At 36.5% G+C, this 26,358-nt stretch overlaps 1 protein-coding gene across 1 annotated transcript in view; it reads left to right on the forward strand.

The window, feature by feature from the left end:
* Window positions 1–25,240, forward strand: part of PRKCI (protein kinase C iota) — a 75,883-nt gene extending 50,643 nt beyond the window's left edge. The window contains exons 9-18 of the mRNA XM_045788628.2: window positions 7,079–7,255; window positions 7,685–7,782; window positions 8,790–8,876; window positions 10,735–10,870; window positions 14,010–14,097; window positions 15,334–15,459; window positions 15,990–16,069; window positions 18,184–18,273; window positions 18,651–18,766; window positions 22,623–25,240. Of these exons, the coding sequence (XP_045644584.1) occupies window positions 7,079–7,255; window positions 7,685–7,782; window positions 8,790–8,876; window positions 10,735–10,870; window positions 14,010–14,097; window positions 15,334–15,459; window positions 15,990–16,069; window positions 18,184–18,273; window positions 18,651–18,766; window positions 22,623–22,710 (1,086 nt within the window). The 3' untranslated portion in view covers window positions 22,711–25,240. The remainder of the gene's footprint in view (window positions 1–7,078; window positions 7,256–7,684; window positions 7,783–8,789; window positions 8,877–10,734; window positions 10,871–14,009; window positions 14,098–15,333; window positions 15,460–15,989; window positions 16,070–18,183; window positions 18,274–18,650; window positions 18,767–22,622) is intronic.
* The last annotated feature ends 1,118 nt before the right edge of the window (window positions 25,241–26,358 follow it).

The following is a 26,358-nucleotide window of genomic DNA, read 5'->3' on the forward strand; positions in this document are numbered from 1 at the left end:
ATTTTGTCCGCTTTTAAATTTTTAATTAAAATGTCTAATTAATATGATATTTTTTTGAAAAAAGCTTGTAGTAAAAAGATTTATCATGCCTTACACCTTCCACTCCCACTGACTTCTGAGAGACAACTCTTCTTCATCTTTTCTAGTTGTGCCTATAATATTTATACCTCTGTTTTTCAGTTTTCCAACTTTATATATTTTAGGCCATAAAGATTTAGTTCACAGTACCTCCCCCTTTTCCCTTCTCTTTCGTTTGATAGGTGCATTATGTTTTACTCTTGGTTACCTTTAAAAAAAAAAAAAAACTTTTCATTTTGGAAAATTTCCAACTTAATTAAAAGTAAACAGAGTAGTATAGGGCGCCTGGGTGGCACAGCGGTTAAGCGTCTGCCTTCGGCTCAGGGCGTGATCCCGGGGTTGTGGGATCAAGCCCCACATCAGGCTCCTCCGCTATGAGCCTGCATCTTCCTCTCCCACTGCCCCTGCTTGTGTTCCCTCTCTCGCTGGCTGTCTCTATCTCTGTCGAATAATTAAATAAAATCTTAAAAAAAAAAACCAAAACAGAGTAGTATAACAAAGCCCCTGTATCCATTAACCAGATAAAACAATTATCAATACATGGCCAGTGTTGTTTTGTCTACCCACTTCCTTCACTCCTGAATTATCTTGAAGCACATCTGTTGATTCCATATTTAATCTCATATCTTAGTTTTTTGTTGTATTTAAGTCAATACCTTGACTCTCCTTTAGCCATTCCTTCTCTTTCTTCCAACTTTCCTCTTTTACGTACATATTTTTTTTACATTGCCACAGTTGTTAATGTTTATAATCCATCCTGCAACTGTAACTACATCTTCCATATTTTGTTCACAAGTTGAATGAATCATTCAAAAGAGGAAATTCCTAATAATAAGGAATGAATAATCTATTCTTCTAGCACCATGATTGCTAATATTTCTTTCTTTTCAATCCTTGACACTCTTACAGCTTTTTATTCTTTTTGGAGTTTCTCGCCTTTATTGTTTTTATTTATTGGTTGGTTGTTTACCAAAGACTCATTTGCTTGTATCATCAAGATTTTTAAAAATTTTTAAATTGAAGAATAACATACAGTGAAGTACACAAATCATGAGTATATATCTAGACGAATTTTCAGAGTGGACCCTGTGTAATGACCACCCACCCAGATCAGGAAATAGGATCTACTAATATCCCAGAAGCCCACCATGTGCCTTCTCCCAGTCACTAACACCCCCTCTCCCCATGAGTAACCATTGTCTTAACTCCAGAGATTAGTTTTGCTTTTTCCCCAAACTTCATATGAATGGATTCATACAGTATGTATTTTTTTTGTATCTGGCTGCTTTTTCTCAATATTGTTTTTGTGAGATTCAGTCATGTTTCATGTAGTAGTATTTCATTTATTTTCACTGTTGTTTCAATTTATTCTCTTGATTTCCCCCCCACATTGGGATTATTATGATACTCTGTTATGAACATTCTTGTAAGTGGAGTTTGGTGCACATATATAAACATTTCTGTTAGGTATATAATTAGGAGTGGCATTCCTGAGTCATGTGTAACTGAACTTTAGTAGATAATACGAATTTTCTAAAGTGCTTGTATCAATTTATACTTTCCCCAATAATGTGTGAGTTTGGCTCCACAAATCTTTGTCAGCACTTTCTGTGGTCCTTCTTTTTAATTTTAGTGCATCTGTTGAATATATAGTGGTAGTCATAGTTTTTTAATGTGTATTTCCTTGCTGCACAACTTTTCATGTATTTATTGGCCGTTTGGGTATCCTCTTTAGTTATGTGTCTGTTTTTGAGTGGCCTTTGTTGTGTTGATTTATAGGCATTCATTGTATTTCTTGACATTATTAGCCTTTTATCAGTTATATATTGCAAATGTATTCTCCCACTCTATGGCTAGTATTTTCACTATGTTAACGGTATCTTTGGATGAATAGATGTTCTTGATCTTTAATGTAGTGAAATACATTCATCTTTTCCTTTTTGGTAGTGCTTTTGGGCCTTAAGAAACCTGTTTTTCTCAAGACTATTGAAGATATTGAAAAGGCTGTACCTTCGCCCATTACTCTGCAAAGCTATCTCTTCATTAATTATATGCTCATTACATGATCTAATTCTGGATTCTCTTATTTTTTGTTATTTTGTTATTGGATATCATGCTTCATGATTACAATAGCTTTATAATAAGTCTACCTAGCAAAATTCTTCTACTTTGCTGTTCTGGGGATTGCCTTGACTACTCTGTCTGGCTTTTTGAATTTCCATGTAAAGTTTAGAATCATCTTGCTGGTTCCCACAAAATCAAGCAAATAAACAAACCAAACCGATAGACACATTTCAGAAAAAGTGACAATATGAAGTCTTCAGACCATGAGCATGATATGTTCTTTCATTTGTTTACGTGTTCTTTAAACTGTCAATGTTTCGTAGTTTTCAGAGTCCTTGAACTGTAGCTATTGGATGTAAGTGGTATTATTTTAAAATACAATTGTCTATTTAATACCATTATATAGAAATAAGGTATTTTTCCCAATTGCCTTGTATCCTGACGCCTTGCTAAATTTACCTATTAATTCTGATAGCTTATCTATAGATACCTTTAGTTTTTCTCCGTCTATGATCATCTTATCAATGAATAACAGTGTCCTTCGTTCCTTTTCACGTCTATAGACTTATAGTTTTCTTACTTTATTGAATTAGCAAGTACCTCTACAGATGACCAAAATGATGTTGGAAAAAAGTGGTGATCAGATATCATTGTCTTATTCTGTATCTCAGAGGAAATCTAGTATTTCATCAGGAAGTTTGATGTTTGCCACAGGTTTTTATTTTATAGATACCCCTTATCAAAATGAGGAAGTTTGTCTGTATTTCTAGTTTGCTAAGATTCTTGTTTATCATCAAAAGGTGTTGAATTTTATGAAAAACATTTTATGACATTTGTAGAGTTGATCATATGTAAATTTCATTAACTTTCAATTGTCAAGTCTATTTTTTATTTCTGGAATAAACTCCATTTGTCATGACATGTAATTCTTTTATATATTGGTGGATCCAATTTGCCAATATTTAGTTTAGGTTTTGTTTTTTATTTTCTTTTAAATATTAATGCGAGTCATTGACCTGCAATTTCTGTGTTTTAAATTGGATTGCCAAGTTTTGGTGTCATAAAATATTTTGGAATTTTCAGTATCCCTAAGAAGAATTCCTATAAGATTGCATTATTTCTTATATTTTTGAAAAAGTCCATCAGAAAAGCACGCTGGGCTTGACATTTTCTTTGTGGGAAGTATTTTAATTCTGTATTTTATGTCTGAATAGATCTGGGACAGTTTAGATATCTCTATTTTGTCTTGTGCTTATGTTATTCTTAGGAATTTGTTTAGCCTAAATTTTCAGATTTAGCGACATAAAGTTGTCCATTTCTTAGAATATGAAGTGACATCCTTTTTTATTCCTGACAAAACTTACTGTGCATTCCCTTTTACTTCATCATTCTTGCCAGGGGGATATCAACTTATTAGTCTTTACAGAGAACTAGCTTTTGACTCTTCTCTATTGAATGCTTATTTACTATTCTAGTGCATTGATTTTTCCTCTGATGATCTCCTTATGCTTTTTTGTCATTCACTTTAAAATATATCTTAATCTCTTTTAAGATTTCTTCTTTAATCAGAGCATAATTTTAAAGTACACAGATTTTTACATATTTGGAAAATTTTTTAACTTCTAGCTTAATTCCTCTACAAATCAGAAAATGCATTGCATGTGATCTCTGTCCTTTGAATTTTGTTGAAACTTGCTTGAAGACCAAGCACATAGGCATTGGTATATGTTCCCTACATATTTTCAAATACAGTTATGTTTTATAGTTATTGGGTGTGGTGTTCTATACAGGTCAGTTAGGTCAAGATTATTAATGTTATTGCATCTCTGTTCCCTCACTGACTGCTTGTTCTTTCTCAACCACAAGTTACATTGTGGATTTGTCTGTTCCTTGTTTGTTTTGTTAGCTATTGCTTTATATATTTTGAGGCCATGTTATTAAATGCATACAAATTTAGAATCATAATATCTTCTATTGGATTAACCTTTTTTCATCATGAAATATCCCTTTCTGTTTATAGTAATGCTTTTTGCCTTGAAGTCCTTATGTTAAGTAATTGCTATATAACAAATAATCTCAAAATTTAACGACTTAAAACAAAATTTATAATGTCGTAGTTTCCATGGGTCAGGAATCCAAGCATGACTTATCTGAGTCCTTTACCTCAGAATCCCATACAGGCTACAGTCAAGGTGCTAGCAAGGACTGCTGTTATCTCCAAGCTCGACTGGGGAAGAAGCCACTTCCATACTTACCTAATTGTTGGCAGGATTCTGTTCCTTGCCACATGGGCCTCTCTGTAAGGCAGCTTACAACAAAGTAACTGGCTTTATTTCATCAAAGCAAGTAAGCAGTAAGATCCAGAGAGAGTGAATACTAGCAGAACAGAACTCAGTCTTTTGTAACCTAATCTCAGAAGTGACATCGTGTCACTTTTGCCATATTTTTTTAATTAGAAGCAAGTCTCTACATCTAGCCCATACTCCAGGGGAGGGCATAACACAAAGGCCTGGATACTAACTGGTGGGGATCGTTGGGGGACATCTTAGAAGTCAGCCTACCACGGGAGGCTATAACTACTTTATCTTATACTGGGTTAGCTACAACTGTCTTTTGGTTAGTGATTACATGGTATACAGTTTTTTATCCTTTTACTTCTAACAACCTTTCTGTACCCATATACTTAAGGTATGCCTTGTTAAGGTCATATTGTTGGGCTTTTTTCCCCCTCTAGCCTGATAGTACTTGGCTATAGTATTTAATATGTTTTATTATTTATGTATTTTTTTACATTTAATGTAATTATATTTAAGCTAATTATTGATTTGTGTTTAAATCCTCCATTTTATGGAGCACCTGGGTGGTGCAGTTGGTTGAGTGTCCGACTCTTGGTTTCGGCTCAGGGTTGTGAGATCAAGCCCTACATTGGGCTGCACGCTCAGGACAGATCCTGTTTCAGATTCTGTCTTCCTCTGCACTTCCCATTTATCCTGCCTTTCTCTCTCTTTCCAAAATAAATAAATCTTTTAAAAAAATTTCTCCACTTTTGATGTTTTCTATGTCCCTACTTTTAATGTTACTTTATTTTTTTTTGCCTTCTTTTCAGTTAATTATCATTATTTTTTCATCTCTTTTAGCTTATTTGACATTGTTTTCTGTTCTATTACTGGACGTTCTAGAGATTGCATCTTATGTCTTTAACTTACTTAAATTCAATGCAAATTATTAACGATACTTTTACCCCTTCCCAAGATATGCAAGGACCTTAGAATAATTTACTCACTCTCCCTTCCTGCCTTTGGTGCTATTTCTTTTATACTTTCAATTTTTTTCTTTCATATTTCATAATTCTGTATATGTTTTGTGTGTATGTACTAGTGTTTTGGGTTTGTTTTAAGATTTTATTTATTTATTTGAGAGAGAGAGCGAGCAAGCATGACTGTGTGGGAGGGGCAGAGGGAGAAGGAGAAGCAGACTCTCCACTGAGCAGGGAGCCGGATGTGGGGCTCGATCCTACTTCCCTGGGATCACGACCTCAGCTGAAGGCAGATAGCTGTCTAACCACCTGAGCCACCCAGGCGTCCCTGTAGTAGTGTTTTTAAATAGTCCTTATTTAGGTTTACCCACATTTTATTCTTTTTATTGTACATTCCTTCCTGTATATCTCTCCATCGGATGAGATTCTCTTTCTTCTTGAAGAACTCGGTATTTCCTTTAGTGAGAGGCTACTAGTGATGGGTTTCTTTAGTTTGTGTTTGTCTGCAAATGTTTTTATTTTACTTTCATTTTGAAGGCTATTTTTATGGGTCAGCAAGGTATTTTTTAGATCCTTTGAAGGTGACATACCACTAGTTTCTGGCTTCTGCCTTGTTATCGATTCTATGGAGGTATTGTGCTTTTGTTCCATGTCATTCTCTTTTATAGTTTCCAGTTAACCACATTTGAAGTCTGTAGATTGCCTTATCTTCTTACCATTCTGTGCTTTCTTAATCTGCCCTAATCTGATTTCTTTCACTCCTCTTTATTGATCCTTGTTACCACATCAGATTTTTATTTCTAGATTTTTATAAATGATTCTTCTCTTGAAACATCATTCTCCTTCAGTTTTCATAATATTTTTTTTTTTTTGTGCTTACTAGTTTTTCTCAGAATTTGCTCTTTGCTTTTCTTGAGTCTCTTCACTTGAGAAAATTCATACTTAATTCTTATGGGTACATCTGTCGGTTGTATGCAGAGGATTTTGCAGATATGTTAAAAAAGATTATCTTTGGTCTTCTCTATAAATTACCAGAAGCCCAAGTTTCTAGTTGTAAATGCATTATAAGGCTGATTTTGTCATTCCAAAGGAACCTTGGTAGTGTGTAGAAAAAAATGTTTTCCATTAGTTAAACTGCCTCACGCTTGTGTTCTGTGTATAGCTTCTAAAAATGTCTCTGAATGTGTCCTCCCATTAGTTCAGATGTCATATATCAAGCTTCCAGTAGACTCTTTAATCTTGATATCCCATTGTAGCTTGTATCTTCAGGATGAAAAACCAAGCCTATTATCTCAACAGCTCTGTCAATCTTATCCTGTGTGCACACTGTTTTTCTGTCAGTAGTACCTCCAATCTCCCAGTCATCAAAGTTAGTGTCATTTTTTGAATTCACGTATCTTCATTGCCTCCAGACCCAAAATTCATCAGATCTTAAGATACGCTTTAACACTTCTCAGATTTCAACTTCCTGTCACTATCCCTCTGACCTCAACTCATGAATTCATCCTACCTCTTGAGTAGTTAGATTGTCTCGTTTGGAATGATGTAAGAAAATAATTATTAAGAACTTAAATCAGAAGATATTTTAAGGTCATTTTAGGTATAACCAGGTGTTAGAAATATACTGTATTATGCAAAATTCCTCCAGGTGTAACTCTTTGATATAAATGTTCTCGACAGGCAATGAATACCAGGGAAAGTGGCAAAGCTTCATCCAGTTTAGGTCTTCAGGACTTTGATTTGCTTCGGGTAATAGGCAGAGGAAGTTATGCCAAAGTACTATTGGTGCGATTAAAAAAAACAGATCGTATTTATGCAATGAAAGTTGTGAAAAAAGAGCTGGTCAATGATGATGAGGTAAGCACAATGATTTATTATTTCTGAACTGTTAAATTGCTTAAGTGTACTATTTCAGAGAAAACCTCAGTGTTTGTGTCTTATAATTTCAGTCTATTCTAAATATATGCTTCAAACAGATTACATAAGATAGATTTAATGTAATGTGATGATTACTAGATTTTTAAAAAATAAAAATCAAACCATATTATTCCCAAGGGAAAGTACTGGAGCTTTGTAAAAGGTTTTCAACCGTTTCATAATACTGAAAGATTTGTTGGTGGTGTTTTTCTCTTTGTATATAAGCTCTTATGTCATGATTATCAGTGCTTTTGCTGTTTAGTGTAGTTGCTAATTGCGATTGTAGTAGTGTGAACTACTAAGAACAAATTTATCATAGTTTTGATGATAATTCAATTTGACATAGATTTCTTTCATATTTTGAAATAGGATATTGATTGGGTACAGACGGAGAAGCATGTTTTTGAGCAGGCATCCAATCATCCTTTTCTTGTTGGGCTGCATTCTTGCTTTCAGACAGAAAGCAGGTAAGATTGAAAGATAATGGAATGATTACTGGGCTTTACACATTTTGCTATATTACACAATGAGAACTGCTTTCTACTATAAGCCTGAAGTGGAAGACATGGAGATGGACACAACAGTACTATGCTTAAAATTTCCTACTACTCAGACTCCAGTCCCTGATGTCATTTTAACATTGGGTCAGCATCAGGAAATTACCCGCTTTAGGCAAAAAAAAAAAAAAAAAAAAAAAGGCCAGGTCATAAATTATCTCCAAGATTCTAGTTTTAGTACTTAACGTTTCCTAAAGTTTAACTAGAGGGAGAGATCCTAACTTCTTTACCTTAAGTGACAGTTGAAATGACTAATCTTGCAAATGCTAAAATCGGGGTGAGAGTGAGAGGCTCTGGGTTGCTAGTGGTACTACTTTCAAATAGAAGAAACAGTTTACACAATTATGCTGGTCTATTTTCTTGTATCTTCTGTGATTAAACAGCTTTCCACTCCAGCTACCCTTTGTTTGCACCAAATTCCTGGAATGTTTGTTAAGGGTAAATCTATAGACTGCTCTCTGTGTTGTACGTGGTCTCTGCGGTGCTTAAAATGCAAAGTGACACTGCCTTCTTTTGGATCTTGGTTTCTTGTGCTCTCTCCTGTGTTTTATTTATTTTTTTTTAAAGCCTGCTGACATGTAAAGTTCTTGGATTTAAGCCCTGCTGATTTTCTTTTCTTTTTTTTTTTTAATTAAAAAATACTTTTTTTTTCCTCCAAGTTTTTATTTAAATTCCAGTTAGTTATCACACAATGTAATATTAGTTTCAGGTGTACAGTATAGTATATCAGCACTTTCATACAACACCTGGTGCTCCTCCCAGGTACCCTCCTTAATCCCCATCACCTCTGCCCCTGCCCACCTCCCCTCTAGTAACCGTCAGTTTGTGCTCCAGAGTTAAGAGTCTGTTTCTTGGTTTGCCTTCCTTTTTCTCCCCCATGTTCATTTGTTTTGTTTCTTATCTCTTCTGTGTTTTAGGTTGTTCTTTGTCATAGAGTATGTAAATGGGGGAGATCTAATGTTTCATATGCAGCGACAAAGAAAACTTCCTGAAGAACATGCCAGGTAAATGTGTACTGTTTGTGTTAGATTTTTGCTGGAGTTGGGGCTGGTGGGGGTGGTGGGAGGGTGGGAAGTGTAGGGGGAAGGGAATGCTATGGAACTTTTTATGTGTCATTGGTTGAAAACAGTAGATAAATCACTGATTTTGATGCTAGTTTTTTGTAAGTCATGTAGGGGCTAAGCTAAAAGTTAGTTTACATTATAATATATAACATATGTAATGTATATTATATACATATATATATTAATATAAGTAGTTGAAAGGTATAAACAAAGGGGGAACCTTTAGTTTACTAAACCCAGTTATTTTAAAATACTTTGTCTATTCAACATCCACAATTGAAATAATTGATAAATTTACAAACACTTATTCATCTAAGGTTTGCAGTGATCTCGGACAGTTTTCATTGATTATTATTTGTATATACTTGAGAGTAATCAGATTATTCTTCTGTAATTATAATCTCTGAGTTGTTCTGCCTTTGGCTTTTTTTTCGCCCCTCTGCTCTCACACGTGTTGATAAATAAGAGAAATTATCATTAAATATTATTTATTTGTTTATTTTGTGCCTTTAATTTGATATTATTATATAAGATTGTAAATTGCTTATATGTTGGGGGAATTAGGTAGGGAACGATCATGGCCTTGGATAAGTTTAATCCATCTGTGCCATGTTTTGTTTTGTTTTGTACTCAGAATTAGGAATAATTCTCACCCTTTTACGTTCCATAAGAGTAATGCAAGAATGAAGCATATGAATTTGTATATGCATGTAATAAAGGTTAAAGATTTTATTTTTATAAATACTTGTTTAGTGGAAATCTTGCTAGGACATTGATTATTTCTTGTCAAAAAGAGATAATATCCTTTCATTGATTTTATAAGAAGGTAGAAATTGTACTAATCTAACCTCGGGCCTAACTGTGTTCTGTTAATTTCCTGTATGTTCATTTCCTGTATTTAGTCTTTATTAAATGATCACCCTTCTCAGCAAAGCCACAAATGATAGTTCTAATTGTGACCATAACTGTATCTGTTCCTTGTTTGTTCAGTTGGACTTGGGGAAAGTAGTTTTTACTGTATTCAAGTGCCAGTTCTGGTTTTATTTCATCTTTACTTTTCCGGGGAACCAAAGTACAAAATACAGGCTCAAGTTCTCTATGCATAGAATTAAGTAGCTGAGAAGGTATGTGTTATGCACCTCCAAACATGATCATGGTAACAGTTACCAAAGTAGCCGTAAACGAACTTGGGTCTTTCATTTTCATTATTGAGGTGAAAAGTTCTGGTTATCACCAATGAGTTAGTGGCAGTTCTAAAAAGCTCCTTAATATTAAATGGTATGGTTGTAGAATAATTTATTATAATTCCCTCTGTAGAATTTTGGTACGGATTTTATAGTTTGAATAGAACTTCTAGTATTTTTTCTATTCTAGGCGAATCAGTGATTCTTGGGATTTGGGGAGATCGTTTGTTTCTTAGAGAAGTGTCAGAAGCTATATACACCATATGGAGATGCACGAGTACACATGTACACACGCTGTGCCTCCGGTTGCAGCAGTACGGACTGCCTGAAGTCCGCCAAGGACCCAGATTAAGAACTTCTGTTCGAGACTTGCAAATTAATAATTTTATGAACAGTATGAGTTTAACGTAGGCTGGAATTTCTATAATTGTGTTTTGGGCTCAGATACTTTAAAGTGGTACTTCAGTTTGTGTTTTGGTGGTGTTTCTAAAAACATCAGTGGAAAAAAATCTTTTGACATGATTTTGATGTTTTCATTTGCAGATGGGGGTAGGACTTCTAGAAATTTAACACAATTTAAAAATTTGAATCAAATGCGTTATTTTTCATTTTAGATTTTACTCTGCAGAAATCAGTCTAGCATTAAATTATCTTCATGAAAGAGGGATAATTTATAGAGATTTGAAATTGGACAATGTATTGCTGGACTCAGAAGGACACATTAAACTCACTGACTACGGCATGTGTAAGGTGAGGGAAATTTCTAGGTAATCAGAAGGTCTCAGCAGCTCATAAAATTGTTTTGGTAAAATAACAATATTTAAAGTTGAGGAAATGACTGCTACTTGGGATACTTTTTGGGATTTTAGCACAAGGACAAATATACGTATTTTCTAACCATTTACAAAATTTGGTATTTTCTGTGAGTGTTATATTTACTATAATAAGAGTTAATTTCTTTTTTGTGTCTGTAACTTTTTATCTTGAATGTCGTGATGCCATAGAAGAAAATTTGGAAGTAAAAATTGTTTGCAATCCATGACTTTAGCATAACTACTTGCATGTCACCTTCCAGTTTTTGCCATTTAATTGTAACTCTTGATAATGCATTCAAGATTTTCCCAGGAAATCTATCATTTTTTTTTATATTTAAGGTTAAATATCTGACATAAAGTACAGTAGAACAAAATAAGAATTTCAGTTACAATAAGAATCTCAGGACAATGTCCTTTATTTCTTGGTACTTTATTCTTTTTGTAACAGTATTTCATTTAAGGGTCCAGTGTTTTTCCACCAAATGTGTAGGGAGCTACTCTCCTTGTTAAAAGTAGCTGGGATAGAATTATCTTCACACCGTAATATGGCAACAAGCATGTAAATGTGTGAATTACACTTCCCCATTCACCCGAGGGAAATGCCTCCAGAGCTTGGAGATTATTTAAATGTTAACAGTAAGTAAGACACTCTAGTAATACTGAAGATTTGACCTTATCTGTTCAGCAACATTAGAAAAGAAAATCTTTACCTAAAGTATTTTTGCTTTTAGGTACAAAACTCAGACATTTATCTTTTCTTATATTAAATTTCTGTATCCTTAAATTTTTCTATTACACAAATCTTATTTTAAGATTTTGTTGATTTATTTGAGAGAGAGAGAGAGAGAGAGCATGAGATGGGGGAGGGGCAGAGAGAGAAGGAGAAGCAGACTCCCTGCTGAGCGGGTAGTCCAACACAGCCTGATCCCAGGACCCTGGGATCATGACATGAGCTGAAGGCAGACGCTTAGTCCACTGAGCCACCCAGGCGCCCCTCTTGATTACTTTTTTCCCCAGTCGATTTTTTTCTTATTTCAAAAGAAAAATGACAATAACATAAAAGTCTTATAATTTGTCAAAGGAAAATAAAGCTCAACAACAACAAAACCATGAAGAATGCTAACCTTGTTATCAAGTGTACACATTAAAACAGTAATGAGACTTCATTTTTGCATGCCAGGTACTGGTTTTTAAAATTATAATAGTCACTTAAAAGAGTTTTAAGAAATGGGTACTCTCCTGTATCATTGGTGAGTGTATGCATTGTTACAATCTTTTGGAAAGTAGTTGGTGGGGAAGTATCAGGATTCTTCAAGATGTACAGCCACACTCTTTTATCTAGTACTTCTGCCTCTGGCATATTCCAAGTAAATATTTTGGTCTATGAGGAAAAGTTTATGAGCAAAATTTTTTATTGTAGTTTGTGATAAATATTACAAATATCTAAATGGCCGCTGGTAAGGAGAATGATTAGGGAAATTACGGCATGACCACAGAACAGAGCATTATGAAGTCATTAAGAAGATGTTTACCAAAGTTCATAACAATGTAAAATGTTTATAATATAACATTAAATAAAGTTCTAAAGTATAGGATTGTCTAATTATGTGTTGTTCTGTTATGTAGCATTGCACATTTATTTTGTTTACTTTTACATATTTTTTAAGTTACTATAATGGGCATGCATTACTTAAAACTGAAACTCACAAAAATGAATTGTCTTTCTCTTGCTTGCTTAATTGTATATTTAATGTTATTTAGCTTGTTTTTAAACTATCTTTTTATTGTTTTCTTCTTTAATTGCCTTGTAGCCAGCAAATGGTCTGAATGTTACAGGTTCTTTGAAAATATATTGATTTTCTTTTGTGACTTAGTATTTGATCAGTATCCCACATGTACTTAAAAAAAGATATGTAATCTCTTCTTTGCATGCAAGGATTCTCTCTGTCCTTTACACTCTCTTTCCCTCCTCCCTTTCTCCTCACATGCACATAGATTATACATATTCTATAAGTACATATGTTATATTTAGCTCTAGCTTTTGTCTAAATCTTAAGTCTGCTTACAAAAATTTTTTTGTATGATATACATTTTCTGATATAAACGTGTTAAAATCACCTGTCATGATTGGGGATTGTATTATCAGTTCAGGCTACTATCTCAGTATACTGTAGACTAGGTGGCTTAAGCAACAGACATTTATTTCTCATGGTTCTGGAGGCTGGGAAGTCCAAGATCAAGGTACTAACAGAAGCAGTGTCTGGTGAAGGCGCTCTTCATGATTTGCATGTATCCTTGTATCCTCACATAGCAGAAAGAGAGAGGGAGCTCTCTTCCTCTTATAAAGACACTTATCCCATCAGGATTAGGCTCCAACCTAATGACCTAATTACTTCCCAAAGGCCCCATCTCCCAGTGCTATCAGATTAGGGCTTCAGCATATGAATTTTGGGGGCATATAAATGTTCGTTCCATAGCAGGGATTGTGAAATTCTCCTAATTTGTCTATTTTTACTCTTTGTATTTTGAGACTGTGTTGTTAGATGCATACAAGTTTGTTATAACTTTTTGGTGATTGTTCCATTTGTCATTGTGTAGTTTCTCTATTTATACACATTAGTATGTTTTGCCTTAATTTTTTCAATTGAGATACAAAACCAAAAAATTTATGCCTTAGGAAATACAACCAGAAGGAAAACATCATAATGCCAGCAGTGCTTGTGTTAGGAGATGGGATTTACAGTGCTTCTTTTCTTCATAAAATATGATGATTCCTTTTACTCATACAATTTAAATTTTTGTATTAAATTTTTACTTGAATATAAATTACTTCAAGTGCAGTTTTTATCTTAACTCTACCAACATCTAATGAGGACAGGTTTTCTTTAAGCTATTTAATGGCAACCTGTGATTTTAATAATATGGACAACTATGCTAGTGATATTTTATTTCAGCTTAGTATATTAGCTATAGATGCTGAGTTTTTTTAATAGATGAAATAAAAGAGGTGAATTTAGAAGATAATTTTCTATCTTATTATATCTTTTTTTTCTTTTCTTTTTTTTTTATAAAAGGAAGGATTACGGCCAGGAGATACAACCAGCACTTTTTGTGGTACTCCCAATTACATTGCTCCTGAAATTTTAAGAGGAGAAGATTATGGTAATAAATAAATAGGTGGCATTTAGCTATATGCTAGATGGGTGGTTAAATGTGGTACCAATTGCATTATAGTATAGTATAGTATTTAAATACTAATCTTATTAATATAAACCTTGATCCCCTTAAAACCTACATGAAAACCCTAAACTATGAAATCGGAGACCATGGGACCTTAGCAGTATTTGGGGGTACAGATTTGAATAATATTTTATTAATGGCAACACTAAAAATATTAGGCACTAATATAAGCAGTTTACATATATTAATTAAGCCTCTCAATAATCCTAGGAGTTAAGCACTGTTAATTTCCATTATACAGAAAGTTTAAATAACTTGCCCAAGGTCATACAGCTAGAAAGTGGCAGAGTAGGGATTTAAATTTTAGCCATGTGACTCTAGGGTCATGAACCCCTAGAAGATTGTTCATATTTCCTGGGATGTTTCCTCCAGGAATCTGAAAAATGAGGGAAAGATTGACTGCTTGTCTGGAACCAGAGGATATATTTATCTTAAGAACACATTTGACTTCTTGGGTTCTGGCCCTCTGATTTCAGCAGATGTAAAGGAGGATGGGTACTTCCGACAGCTGCTCATAATCTGATTCCAGGGTCCTTCAAGGATCTTTAATCAGCTAGCAGAAGATCAGGTTTCAGACCAAGGAAGGTTATTCTCAAGTACAATTTAATTATATCCTCAAAAACAACATGTTAGAAACAGGTCATGAGTCTGAAGGTACAGGCATATTTGGGGAAAGAAACTTACGTTTCGTTTCCAATATTTTATTTTTTATTCTTTATTTTTGAAGATTTTATTTACTTATTTTAGGAAGAGTGAGAAAGAGCCTATACAGGTAGGAGGAAGGGCGGAGGGGGAGGGAGAGGAAGCGGGAAGGAATCCCAAGCAGACAGCACTGAGCCTGAACCCAACGTGGGGAACAAACCCATGACCCTGAGATCACGACCTGGGCTGAAACCAAGAGTCAAGCGCTTAACTGACTAAGCCACCCTGGCGTCCCTCCAGTATTTTATTTTTAAAGTAATCTTTTAGGTACCTCCCCTTGTTAAGTGAATTATTCCTATAACCTTCGGTGCCTACCATGATAGTTATAATGCATTTGGAGTTTAGTTTTTCATTATGTTTATTTTTTTATTATATGATAAAATGAATCTCAAGTTACTGACTTTCAAGAATTGCAGAATAGATAATTCGTTGCTTCAAAAAATTTCTTTTTTGAAGGTTTCAGTGTCGACTGGTGGGCCCTTGGAGTACTAATGTTTGAGATGATGGCAGGAAGATCTCCATTTGATATTGTTGGAAGCTCTGACAACCCTGATCAAAACACAGAGGATTATCTCTTCCAAGGTAATGTACAGTATTTTACAGAGATTCTCTGTGAATAAGCCTATTCCAGGGCATGAATGAGGATGGCTCACATTTTTACCTCTTAATGTGTACTTCTTAATATGTGAGTCTTCAATTTTTTAAAAAAATATATCTTCCTACCCCTGTACCTTCAGTCCATTTACTAACTGCTTTCTCATACTCGATATAACAAAGAGGTTCCTTCAGATTGTATATCACAGAGATTAGAGGAAGGAATCCTGTGGCTAGAGAGGACAGTCTCTTCACGCGGACCCCGAGGGTGAGCGTGTAAGTCCAAGAACAATGAAGAAAAAGTAGGGTCCCCAAAACATAAGAGAATCGAAAGGTGAAAAAAAGGGCCCACGATTGGAAATACAAAGAATCGAACTGGATAAAAGCAAGCAGACGCCGAAGTAATATATGTAATGTCTTACTTCTTCTGCTGGAATACCTTATGTACCTCGTAATAAAAATGTGAAGCTTGAAGCCACGTAAAAGTTAAACATAATGCCATAATTTTATTTTTCTAGTTATTTTGGAGAAGCAAATACGCATACCGCGTTCTCTGTCTGTAAAAGCTGCAAGTGTCCTGAAGAGTTTTCTCAACAAGGTAGAAATTGCGCGTAACAATCGCTAGTGGTTTATCTGTATGTAAATGAAACTGTAAGTCGAAGTTCGGGCAGAGTCACATTCCAGAACATCAGAGTATGTAATTTTTTCAGTTACATCTGGAATTTGTCTCTTCACCAAAGAGTAATTTGACAGCGGGAGAACCTGAGATGAGTTGTCCTTTCCATTTTGGCAATATAATTCACCCCCAGCTATTTACATATGGTGTTTTTAGTGTAAATGATAACGTACCATGTACACAATTAGGGAACAATTACATCTTGGGGGATCACCTCAGTCATACTTATAGCTCTATTATCCAGTGTTCTTTGGATTATTATTCTTAGAGTCTCATTACTTCTTGAGCGCTTGGCAGCAGTGTTCCCTACAGATTATCACGTCAAAAGCCCTAGCTAAAAGTCAGAAGAAATGAAATGCCATCGTTGGTCTTAAAAAATCTGAAAACCATTCAATTATTTGTTGTGGTCTGTAGGTTAGAAGAGTTTTAGGATCTAAGATTATGATTCGGAACAGTTTTTACTCATAACACTTTTAACACCAAATGTGTAGGTTTTTTCCATACCAACAACCAATTCTCCAACTCTCCGGACATGCTGGGTGTCCTAGAATTCATTTTTTTTCTCACACTAACTGCCCAGAGTTAGCATCAGATTCCAGGGGCTTAAGGGCTCAGTCCCACAAGACTGTCTTCACTTCGGATGCCAGTCACAAGTACTGAGTACCCCTAGTTATGTCTGACTTGGCTACACAGATGGGGGTTCCCACAACCTTCCCCCTTCAGGTTCAGTAATTTGCTGGAACGGCTCACAGAACTCAGGGAAATAGTTGACTTACTATCACTGATTTATTATAAAGGGTACAAATGCACAACCAGATGAAGAGATAGACAGGGCGAGGTCCAGAAGGATCCTGAGCACGGGAGCTTCTGTCCCTGTGGAGTTGGGGTCTATCACCCTCACAGCACATGGATGTGTTCACCAACCCAGAAACTCTCCAAACCCCAGGGTTCAGAGGGTTTTATGGCGGTTCCGTGACATCGGCATGATTGATTCAATCACTGGCCATTGGTGATTGAACTCAATTTCCAGCCCCTCTGAAAAGGAGGCTGAAAATTAGAACTCTCTAATCACATGGTTGGCTCCTCTGGCGACCAGATCCCATCCTGAAGCTATTACATGCCCACCGAAAGTCACCTAACTAGCATAAACTAAGGTATAATTGAAAGGACATGTTATGAATAACGACGTGTCTGTGACTGAGGAAATGACAAGGGTTTTAGGGGCTCTGTGTCGGGAACCTGGGACAGACCCCAGATACGCTTCGTATTGCCTCACAGTGATCTTGGCAATCATAAATCTTATTTTAAATAAATTGTAGGTTAGAAAGTAGGTTGATGTGCATTTAACTTCCTAGGTACGTATAGATAAGGTAATGAGGAATTTTAATGAAATAAGAAATTGAAGCTTTTGAGTACTTTATATGAAGAAAGATTTAAAATGGAAATCTAAATATTACACTGAAAAATGAAGGTGAGAGGTTTTATATTGAAAACAAAATGTCTTTTATTGGAAAGGAAAATAGTAACATGTTCTCATTCGTAGTAATGAATAAGCCGTGACTTTTTATAAGTTGCAGCCCCGTCTCAGTCCAGTGGTTCACATAACGGTTGTATCATCGTACGCAGATTATGGTTTGTTGCTGTATTTGGGCATAGGGCTTTTAAAATGAGCCACGAGCAAACTTGTGAAGTTTGGAGTCTGTATATTTTGACCAGCACTCTAATCTATGCCAAAGAAATATCAGGATGCTGCTCAAATGATTCTACTGCTTTTTCCTCCCATTTTTCTTCAGCAAGAAGTAGTGACCTATGTCCACTATAATCACATGATAGCTGGACAGAGAGCCGTGAGGAAATCTTACTTGTCACAAGCTTCAGACACCCATTTAAGTCTGGTGTTGTACTATGTAGAAATGAAAGGCATTCTGATTTCAGATATAAAGGTATCATAATAGACACAAAACCCAGGTCACAAAGGTGATTTATTCTGAAGCATGATATCCATCCACTTCTTGAAACATTTCTTCCCACCATAGGACCCAAAGGAACGATTGGGTTGTCATCCTCAAACAGGATTTGCTGATATTCAGGGACACCCATTCTTTCGAAATGTTGATTGGGATATGGTATGTAAATTTTCATTGTTTTCTATATTAGGTTTCATTATTCTCTTGGGCCACATTTTATTATCTTAAAAAGATTGTTGTAAAACAAATATATCACAGCCTCAGTAACTTAAAACCACTCTCTGAAGTGCTTTTTAAAAAGCTTTTAAAACAATAAAAGCTTAGAATACGAATTTAATGGAGCGGGTTGTAATATTAGTAAGGCCCGCATCAGTGTTCAGTTTAGTGAATAATTTCCATCATTGTGAATACCGTAGAGCCATTGCTAGGAACTCACTGGGGCAGGACAGGGGGCATCTGAGGGCAGAGGAGCAATGTAGAGGTGGCATTTTTCTGAGAACGTAGGCTTGAGCTGTCATCTAATATGTCTTTTCTAGATGGAGCAAAAGCAGGTGGTACCTCCCTTTAAACCAAATATTTCTGGGGAATTTGGTTTGGACAACTTTGATTCTCAGTTTACTAATGAACCTGTCCAGCTCACTCCAGATGATGAGTAAGTAATTCTATAGACGGAGATATTTCTAAAGTTCTTTGAAAGTTTCATTGTTAATGGCTACACAGTGCTTCATTCTCACATTATAGTATAATTGATTTAGCCATTCAGTTATGGGATATTTGAATCTATGACACTCTTACAAATTATAACGACTGCCCTCTTCTACTTTGCCTTCCATGCCTTATCTCGAATTCTCACGACAACCTTGAAAGTCTACTTACTGTCCTCCCCGTCTTACCGACGGGGAAACTGAGGCTCAGAGAGGTGAAGCAGAGTTTCACAGTTGCCAGGTGGCAGCGTCAGGACACAAACCCTAGTCCACCCGAGGCCCACGCTCTTGCCGCTGCCCTGGGCTGCCCTTTTGTGCAGATGGCCATCTTTGAGTCCCCGCGTGTTACCTTAAGACAGATTCCTAGAAAGGGAATGAGGTCCAAGGGGATCAAATGTTTCAAGCTCTTGATGTGTATTGCCCGACTGGTTTTAAAAAGATTACATTACCCTACCATGTCCAGCCAGCAGTGATCTGACGAATTTTTTATGTTCATGTTGCATCTTTTAAAAGTATGGTTTAGAATAATTTGGGCACATTTGATCGTTTACCTGTCATTACAGATTCGTTCTCTGATCTCAAGGAGGACCTTCTTCCTGGGCAGTATTTTTACTCACATCTTGTTAATTCCTATCACATTCCTCATGCAGCTCTTCCAAACTCTGTCCATTTTAGAAGCCTTCAGTCCTACCCCCACGTCCAGCACCGTTAGGGGACCGGCCTTGCCTTGACTTCAAGGATTGGGGACCTCCTGGTGTGAGCTTGCTCCCTTTTCCACTCTCACCAGACCACCGCGCGGCTCACAGTTGCTCTCTTCCCTCCTCTTCCTTCTTCCCTGTGCTTGGATGTCCCTCGTTTGCAGGGGGTGCTCCATTTCCCTACGTCTGTCTCCTTAGCTTCTGCCAGGATTTCGTTTTGTCAGTTAACGTTCATTCTTCCACCTCCGTTAATTTCTCTTTTCCGGCTGCTTTTCTGCTACTTATCAGCATGCTCAGAAATCCTAGTTTTTCCCCAGAATCTCAGCACATCTTTGAACCGTCACATTTTCTTCCCTCATTTCCTTTTCAGAATAGTTAATAGATGCTCTTGGTAAAAGAAAAATAAATAAGCAGTATCTCTATCAAACTCCTTCAGGATAGTCAATGTTGATTGTCTTATGCTTTCTTACTACCAGCACTTGAACGCCTTACAATTTAACCTGTTCCTTCAGCATCCAAAAGTTGAATTGACTTGTTAATTTCTGATTTTTAAAGCATATTGTGATCAGTCCTCATCTCCCCTGATGTCTGTACAGCATTTGGTGCTCATGGCCTTGCTTTGGTTGGCGCTACCCATCCTGGTTCTGCTGCATCTCTGTGGCCACTTGTCACCCTTTTTTCCCTGTCCCCTTGAGACTGGAATGTTCCACAGTTCTGTTCATGTTAGCCTTCTCTTTGCTAGATGCAGTTTGAACCTTGGAGATTTCAGCCAGGCCCACAATATTGATACCAGCTATTTAAGTGACTCCCAGCTAAACTGGCAAATAGTGTTGAGCGAAAGGCACTGTGCTAAGTACTAGACATTGAAAGATGATTAAGATGTAGGTCAGTCTCACAAAACGTTTACTGTCTTCCAAAGGAGAGAGATGTGTACCAATATCATTACTTCTGACAGCGTCATATATTAGAAAGAACACTAGATTCCATCAAAAGACAGGAATTTGAATCCTGACACCACCTCTTACCAACTGGGTAACCTGAGTTTGAATTTCATAACTTCTCTGAGCCTATTTGTTCTCTTACTGCCTGCATCACGAGGCTGCTGTGAAGGGTAAGTGAACAATGATTCTGAAGCACCTGGCCTCCACCTGGTACTCTCCTGAGCTGCACTGCTATCTGCTTGTTTAAACATATCCCCTAGGGGCGCCTGGGTGGGCCAGTTGGTTAAGCGTCAGCCTTCGGCTCCGGTCATGGTCTCGGTCCTGGGATCGAGCCCCACAGTGGGCTCCCCGCTCAGCGGCAGAGTCTGCTTCTCCCTCTCCTTCTGCCCCTGCTCATGTGCGCTCTCTCTCTCTCAAATAACTAAATAAAATCCTTAAAAACAAAAAAAAAAGATAAACATCTCCCCTAGTTTGTCGGCTACACACTTCAAACATACGAAATCTAAAATACTTTGAGTGACAGCTCTTGAGGTGCCTGGCTGGGTCAGTCAGGAGAGCGTGCAACTCTTGATCTCGGGGTCATGATTCCGAGACCCATTTTGGGCATAGAGATTTAAAACAAAGAAAGAAAAGAAAAGAAATGACTCTTTATGTTTGCTTTTTTTATTGTTCTCAATCTCTTATTTTTATTTACCTTTTTTCTGCTCACTGTGCCATCTTGTATTCGTTCAGACTCAGAGTGTCCATGATTATTGACTCTTCCTTAACAAACGAGAACACATCCGGCTGCCAAGTCCTTGTCTGTTCTCCCTTGACTTCATTCCTTGCATCAGAGCCTTCATTTCCATTCCATGGCCATGAGTCCAGTTCACGTCTCTTTCCGATCGTACCCAGAATATTACACCATCCTCCTCATTGGGCATCTTCTTTGCTCTGCCAGCCATTCCGCACATCTCAGTAGCGCTCCCAGTTCTGTAACCCTCCTTGTCAGAAGCCTCCAGGCACTTCCTGCTTGCCTAGCAGATAAAATCTGTCCCCTTGGCCAGCAGTTACGGCCCTGCCCTCTCCTCCCGCCTGCCTGTCCGGCCCTCTCTCACTGTGCTCTAACGCAGATGCTGTGTTCTGACCAGTGTGCGTGACTCTGCGTTCCCTGATGCTGTGCTCTTGTCTTTGCTCGCGCCGTTCCTCCGTGCGCATCCTTCATTTTTGCATATTGAGATCTTCTCCATCTTTCCGAGCTGCCTCAGATGCAGCCAGATCTTTGACGAATCAAGGTGAAACGCCTTAGTGTGAGCATCACTGGCTTCTTGGAGCTAGCCATTACCTTCCCTCCAGATCATCTGCCGTTTGACATGCTTCTGTTCCTGTGCTTCCAACTCAAGTAAATTACTTGCATTTTCTCAGACCCAACATCTGATCTTTCATAATTCCATTTGGTAAGTGTTTATACGATGAACGTTGGCGTTCTCAATTTCTCTAACTAGAAGTCACCCTTTTTTTCTTTTTCTTTTTTTTTTTTTTAGAACTGTGGTTAGATCAGGCTTCGCTGTCCTTTATGAAACTTAGCAGGCACTGCTTTCTCTTGCAGCTTTTTGTTACATGAGATACCTTCCCTCCTTGAAGGAGGGGACTGTATCCTGTGTAACTTTGTGCTCTGCAGTATGGGGTGTGCATTTAAGTGTTAAAACATTCAGTAGTACTACTCTTATTGCACCTCCCTGCGGTGTCCTCTCCTTATTTCAGGTCTTTCCGGCTACCTGCCCCTATTGCCTTCTCCTTGCGGTTAACTTCTTCTGGGCCTTGTCACCATCTTCCTGTTGAGGTGACTACTAAATTGAATTCAGACCTGGATGTTCACCTATAAGTATGAAAGTTGTTCAGGTCCAAAGTTAACATTAGCTAGACTTGTGACAATTTGCGACTTTTTAATTCCTAGCCTTCAATTTTGGACCACGTTGGGATTGTTAGTCTTCTTTTATTTTCAGTACTCTTGGTTCTTCTAGAAAATGTTTTGGAACTAATCTAAACATAGATTTCCCCCCCCCCATAAATCATGTAAATTAGCCTAATTTTTTGGGTTTTTTTCCATTTTATTTTACCCATTAAATAAATAAAAAGGTAAAGAAATCTAGGTTATGAAAATTAATGTATTTTTCTTTCAACAGTGACATCGTGAGGAAGATTGATCAGTCTGAATTCGAAGGTTTTGAGTACATCAACCCTCTTCTGATGTCTGCCGAAGAATGTGTCTAATCCTCATTTTCCAACTATTCCTTCTGCTTGTGTGGCCATTTAATGCATGAATAAACTTGTTACCAGCCTGGATACAGTGAACCATTTTATATTTTTCACCCCCCCAAAAATCACTCAGTATCTTCTGTTATTGGCTGTAAGAGTCAATTATTACATCTAACTGTGAAAAAGAAAATGAAACTACCTGTTTCCAGACAGTCGTGTCAGCGCTTAACTCTACTGGTAATCCAGCAGCCCACTGATGAGTCATGAAGTTATCCTTTTTGTTTAAAGGCAATACTTAACCACTGCTTTTAAACAGAGTATCCGTTGCATTAAGGCACCTGGTGGGACATTACGTCATAAGCCTCCCGTGATTTTTTTGTCATTCCTCATTCACTTCACCTTGAAGTGTTTAATTTTGATATGAAAGAATAATTCAAAAAACAATTTATTATATTACCTATTACTTTCTGAGTTGTGTTTAAAAATTCAGCTGTAAATTTTATTGCCTTGGATAATTAAATTATTGATTTTTAAGGCAACATTTATTAAATTGGTAATAAAAGATGTCGCTTGCTTAGAGTTAGGGAATACAAATTCTCCTTGAGGGAAAAAAAACGGACACATTTTACTAAGTATCAGATTCTAAATCATTAGCTGTTTTTGAAAAACCGATGAGAGGGATTTCTTTCATATCGGGGGCTTTAGCTTCTGAGCTTACCCCTTAGCCAGAACTTTAACTGGTATGTTAATAAATGTCACTCAAAGAGCCCAGGATGCATTTGAATGGAGCATTTCTCAGTATATAGAAAGGGAAAAAAATAGAAATTTAAAATAGATACAGAAAAGTGCAATGGTGAGATTTATTTCTTTATTAGCAAATCCCACGGCTATTTTTTGTGATTTGATTTAGATAATAAAGAAGCACTTGTTATCAGACTTGTAAAAGCATTCCATTATCCAGTGGAGACAGAATGTATGCTATTTTTTTCCTTATAATTTAGTATACAGAAAAAGTATTTATCTTCCAGATAGTGTCTTAACCATACTCACTTCTTCACCAAAGCCCTATTATCCATACGTTTGGACCCTGTTTATGGAGTCGTCAGTGAAATTTTAAAAAATAAGATAAACATGATTAAATATTAGGGAACTCACACATACATACCCCATAGTTCCAGCTCCTTAAGTGAGTTTTTATTAAGTAGGTAACACATGTAATCAGAGTGGAGTACATTTCAGGGGCAGAGTTCTTCAGATTATTTTTTATTAATATTAATGTTTAGCAATTTATTATTTAAAGGGATGCCAGTGATAGCATCTGTTTATTTTGAATATTTTTTTAATGAAAAGGGATGTAAAAAGTAACCCTGATCATGTAAGTCACAATTGTCCAGTTTAGTAAAACTGAGTTTTGGGGGAAGCCATCTAGTCTTAAATTTAGGATGATTTAAAATTTATAGGCGTTTAAGAAATTATCTCCCTTTTTTTTGGATGCTACATTTTATTAGAAATGTGATTTTTCTGAAGTTTCTGGCCATATACTCATTTTTCGTGAAATAACTAAATCTGAAAGCAACGAAAACCTCAAAGGAAAAAGTTTATATACATTCCCACGTTCATGTAACAGGTATATATGTTTTTCTTAATACCTGAAACTTGTTTTAAGAAGCAGTATTCACTGCAAACCATAAAGTCGTAGAAAATTCTGATATATCAGAAATATATTTATTATCTTTTAAGTGGTACTGTTTCCCTAGGGCATTAGTTCTCAGATTTCAGAATGGGGAGCAATCACCTGGGACATTTGTTTAAAATGCACATTGCTGGGCCTACCTTAGAATTCTGCTGGGTCTTTGGACCTTATTTTGAGAAACATTCTTTGAGCTATTCTTTAATTGTCCTGTAGTTATATATTAGAATATTCATGATAAGTTTTGAGAAAGGGGTAGGCAGTGAGTTACTATCTTATCTACAATTTTACATAAATTTTGAATGACTTCTTCAAGTTAGAGATCTCCCCCCACCCCGCCGCCAAAATCCCATCTATTTTCTATCAATAATGTTAAAATGATGAACATTTTTCTGTGATGAGCTTTTAACCGTTATTCAGGGTGGGGTTTTTTTTTTTCGTTTGTTTTTAAATATTTTTTTTAACTAATAAGATTTACCGTGTATATTTTATACAAAATTGCATTACAAATATGTTTTTAATTGCGTTCTGTTTTTTTGTAGTTTTTAAGTGCCATGCCAGTTCCTTTTCTATAGAAGTGCTCTCAAAATACTCAATGGGAATAAGGCAGTTGACAGAATGGTGTTCTAAGAAAAAATTTATTTTGCATAAGCATGTCTGGTCGGACCGTTCTATGTGTATGCAGCCTGAGTTGCCTATCAGGTATTATGCTTGTTTAGTATCTGTACATCCACTTTTTAAATTTTGTTTTGATTTTTGTCATGTAGAATACTGCCTCTGTCATCATGATGTAATCTGTATTTGTGTACCCTTTTTTTACTTTAAAAATCTTTAAATAAAATGTTTAATACTCAAGACTGGGACAGGTTTAATATGTAGTATTTCAGAGATTTGTGTAAGAACAGGGTGCATCAAAATCGATTCAAGAAGGAAAGCTGAAATTTTAGAGTTTGGAATTTTGCTCTACAGCATCTGGTAGGTACTAATGCCGTATGACAGACATTCATTCATAAAAGATGGAGTGTATTTTTTTACTCACTCTTCTGTGCATCCCTGCTATTGGAAAACAAATTAGTAAAAAAAAATCAGCTGAACATAGAGCATTTTAACTAGTTTTAAAACTGAAGCAAATTTAAACAGATTCAGAACAGGTTATTCCCAAATTATTTAGTACAGTGACCTGAGGTTCCAGGACCTCTCCTTTCTCGGTTGTAGCTCGTGTCTATATAGAACAGGTGTGAGCCCAGCACCCCACACTTCCAAACCTCTTTACCATAACTTAACGTCTCCTCTTCACGAGGAGAATGAAATCTTAAGTGCCTTTACTTTTTTTCTCAGTGGACTTGTCACAGAGTTAGGACTTGTATATTAAAACCCCCAAAGATTGATCTCCTGTGTCTTATTTTATTTTTTAAAAGGTTTTATTTTAAAATACTACAGCCGGGGCGCCTGGGTGGCACAGCGGTTAAGCGTCTGCCTTCGGCTCAGGGCGTGATCCCGGCGTTATGGGATCGAGCCCCACATCAGGCTCCTCCGCTATGAGCCTGCTTCTTTCCCTCCCACTCCCCCTGCTTGTGTTCCCTCTCTCGCTGGCTGTCTCTATCCTGTCGAATAAATAAATAAAATCTTAAAAAAAAATAAAAATAAAAAATAAAATAAAATACTACAGCCAACATGGAGCTCAAACTTACAACCCCGAGATCAAGTCACATGCTCTACCAACTGAGCCAGCCCCGCACCTCCTGTGTCTTACTGTTTTATCCTAATTTCAATTCTTGCTTAAAATGGAGTTATAGGCCATATTAAGGAAGCTCTGTTCAGGCTGACCCCTGTATCAAATCATAAATTTGATTGTTCTCTTGAGATAGTAAAATCCCAAAATAAGTCCAAAGAGGAGCTTGAAGCTTTAGGGAAGTTGAGCACTAAGGCAGTCACTAGGGCAACCAGTTTCTCCCTGATAGGTAAAGCCAACC

Source organism: Ursus americanus, chromosome 4 (assembly GCF_024610735.1).
Source record: "Ursus americanus isolate L20-20 chromosome 4, mUrsAme1.1.p, whole genome shotgun sequence".
Lineage (NCBI taxonomy): Eukaryota > Metazoa > Chordata > Mammalia > Carnivora > Ursidae > Ursus > Ursus americanus.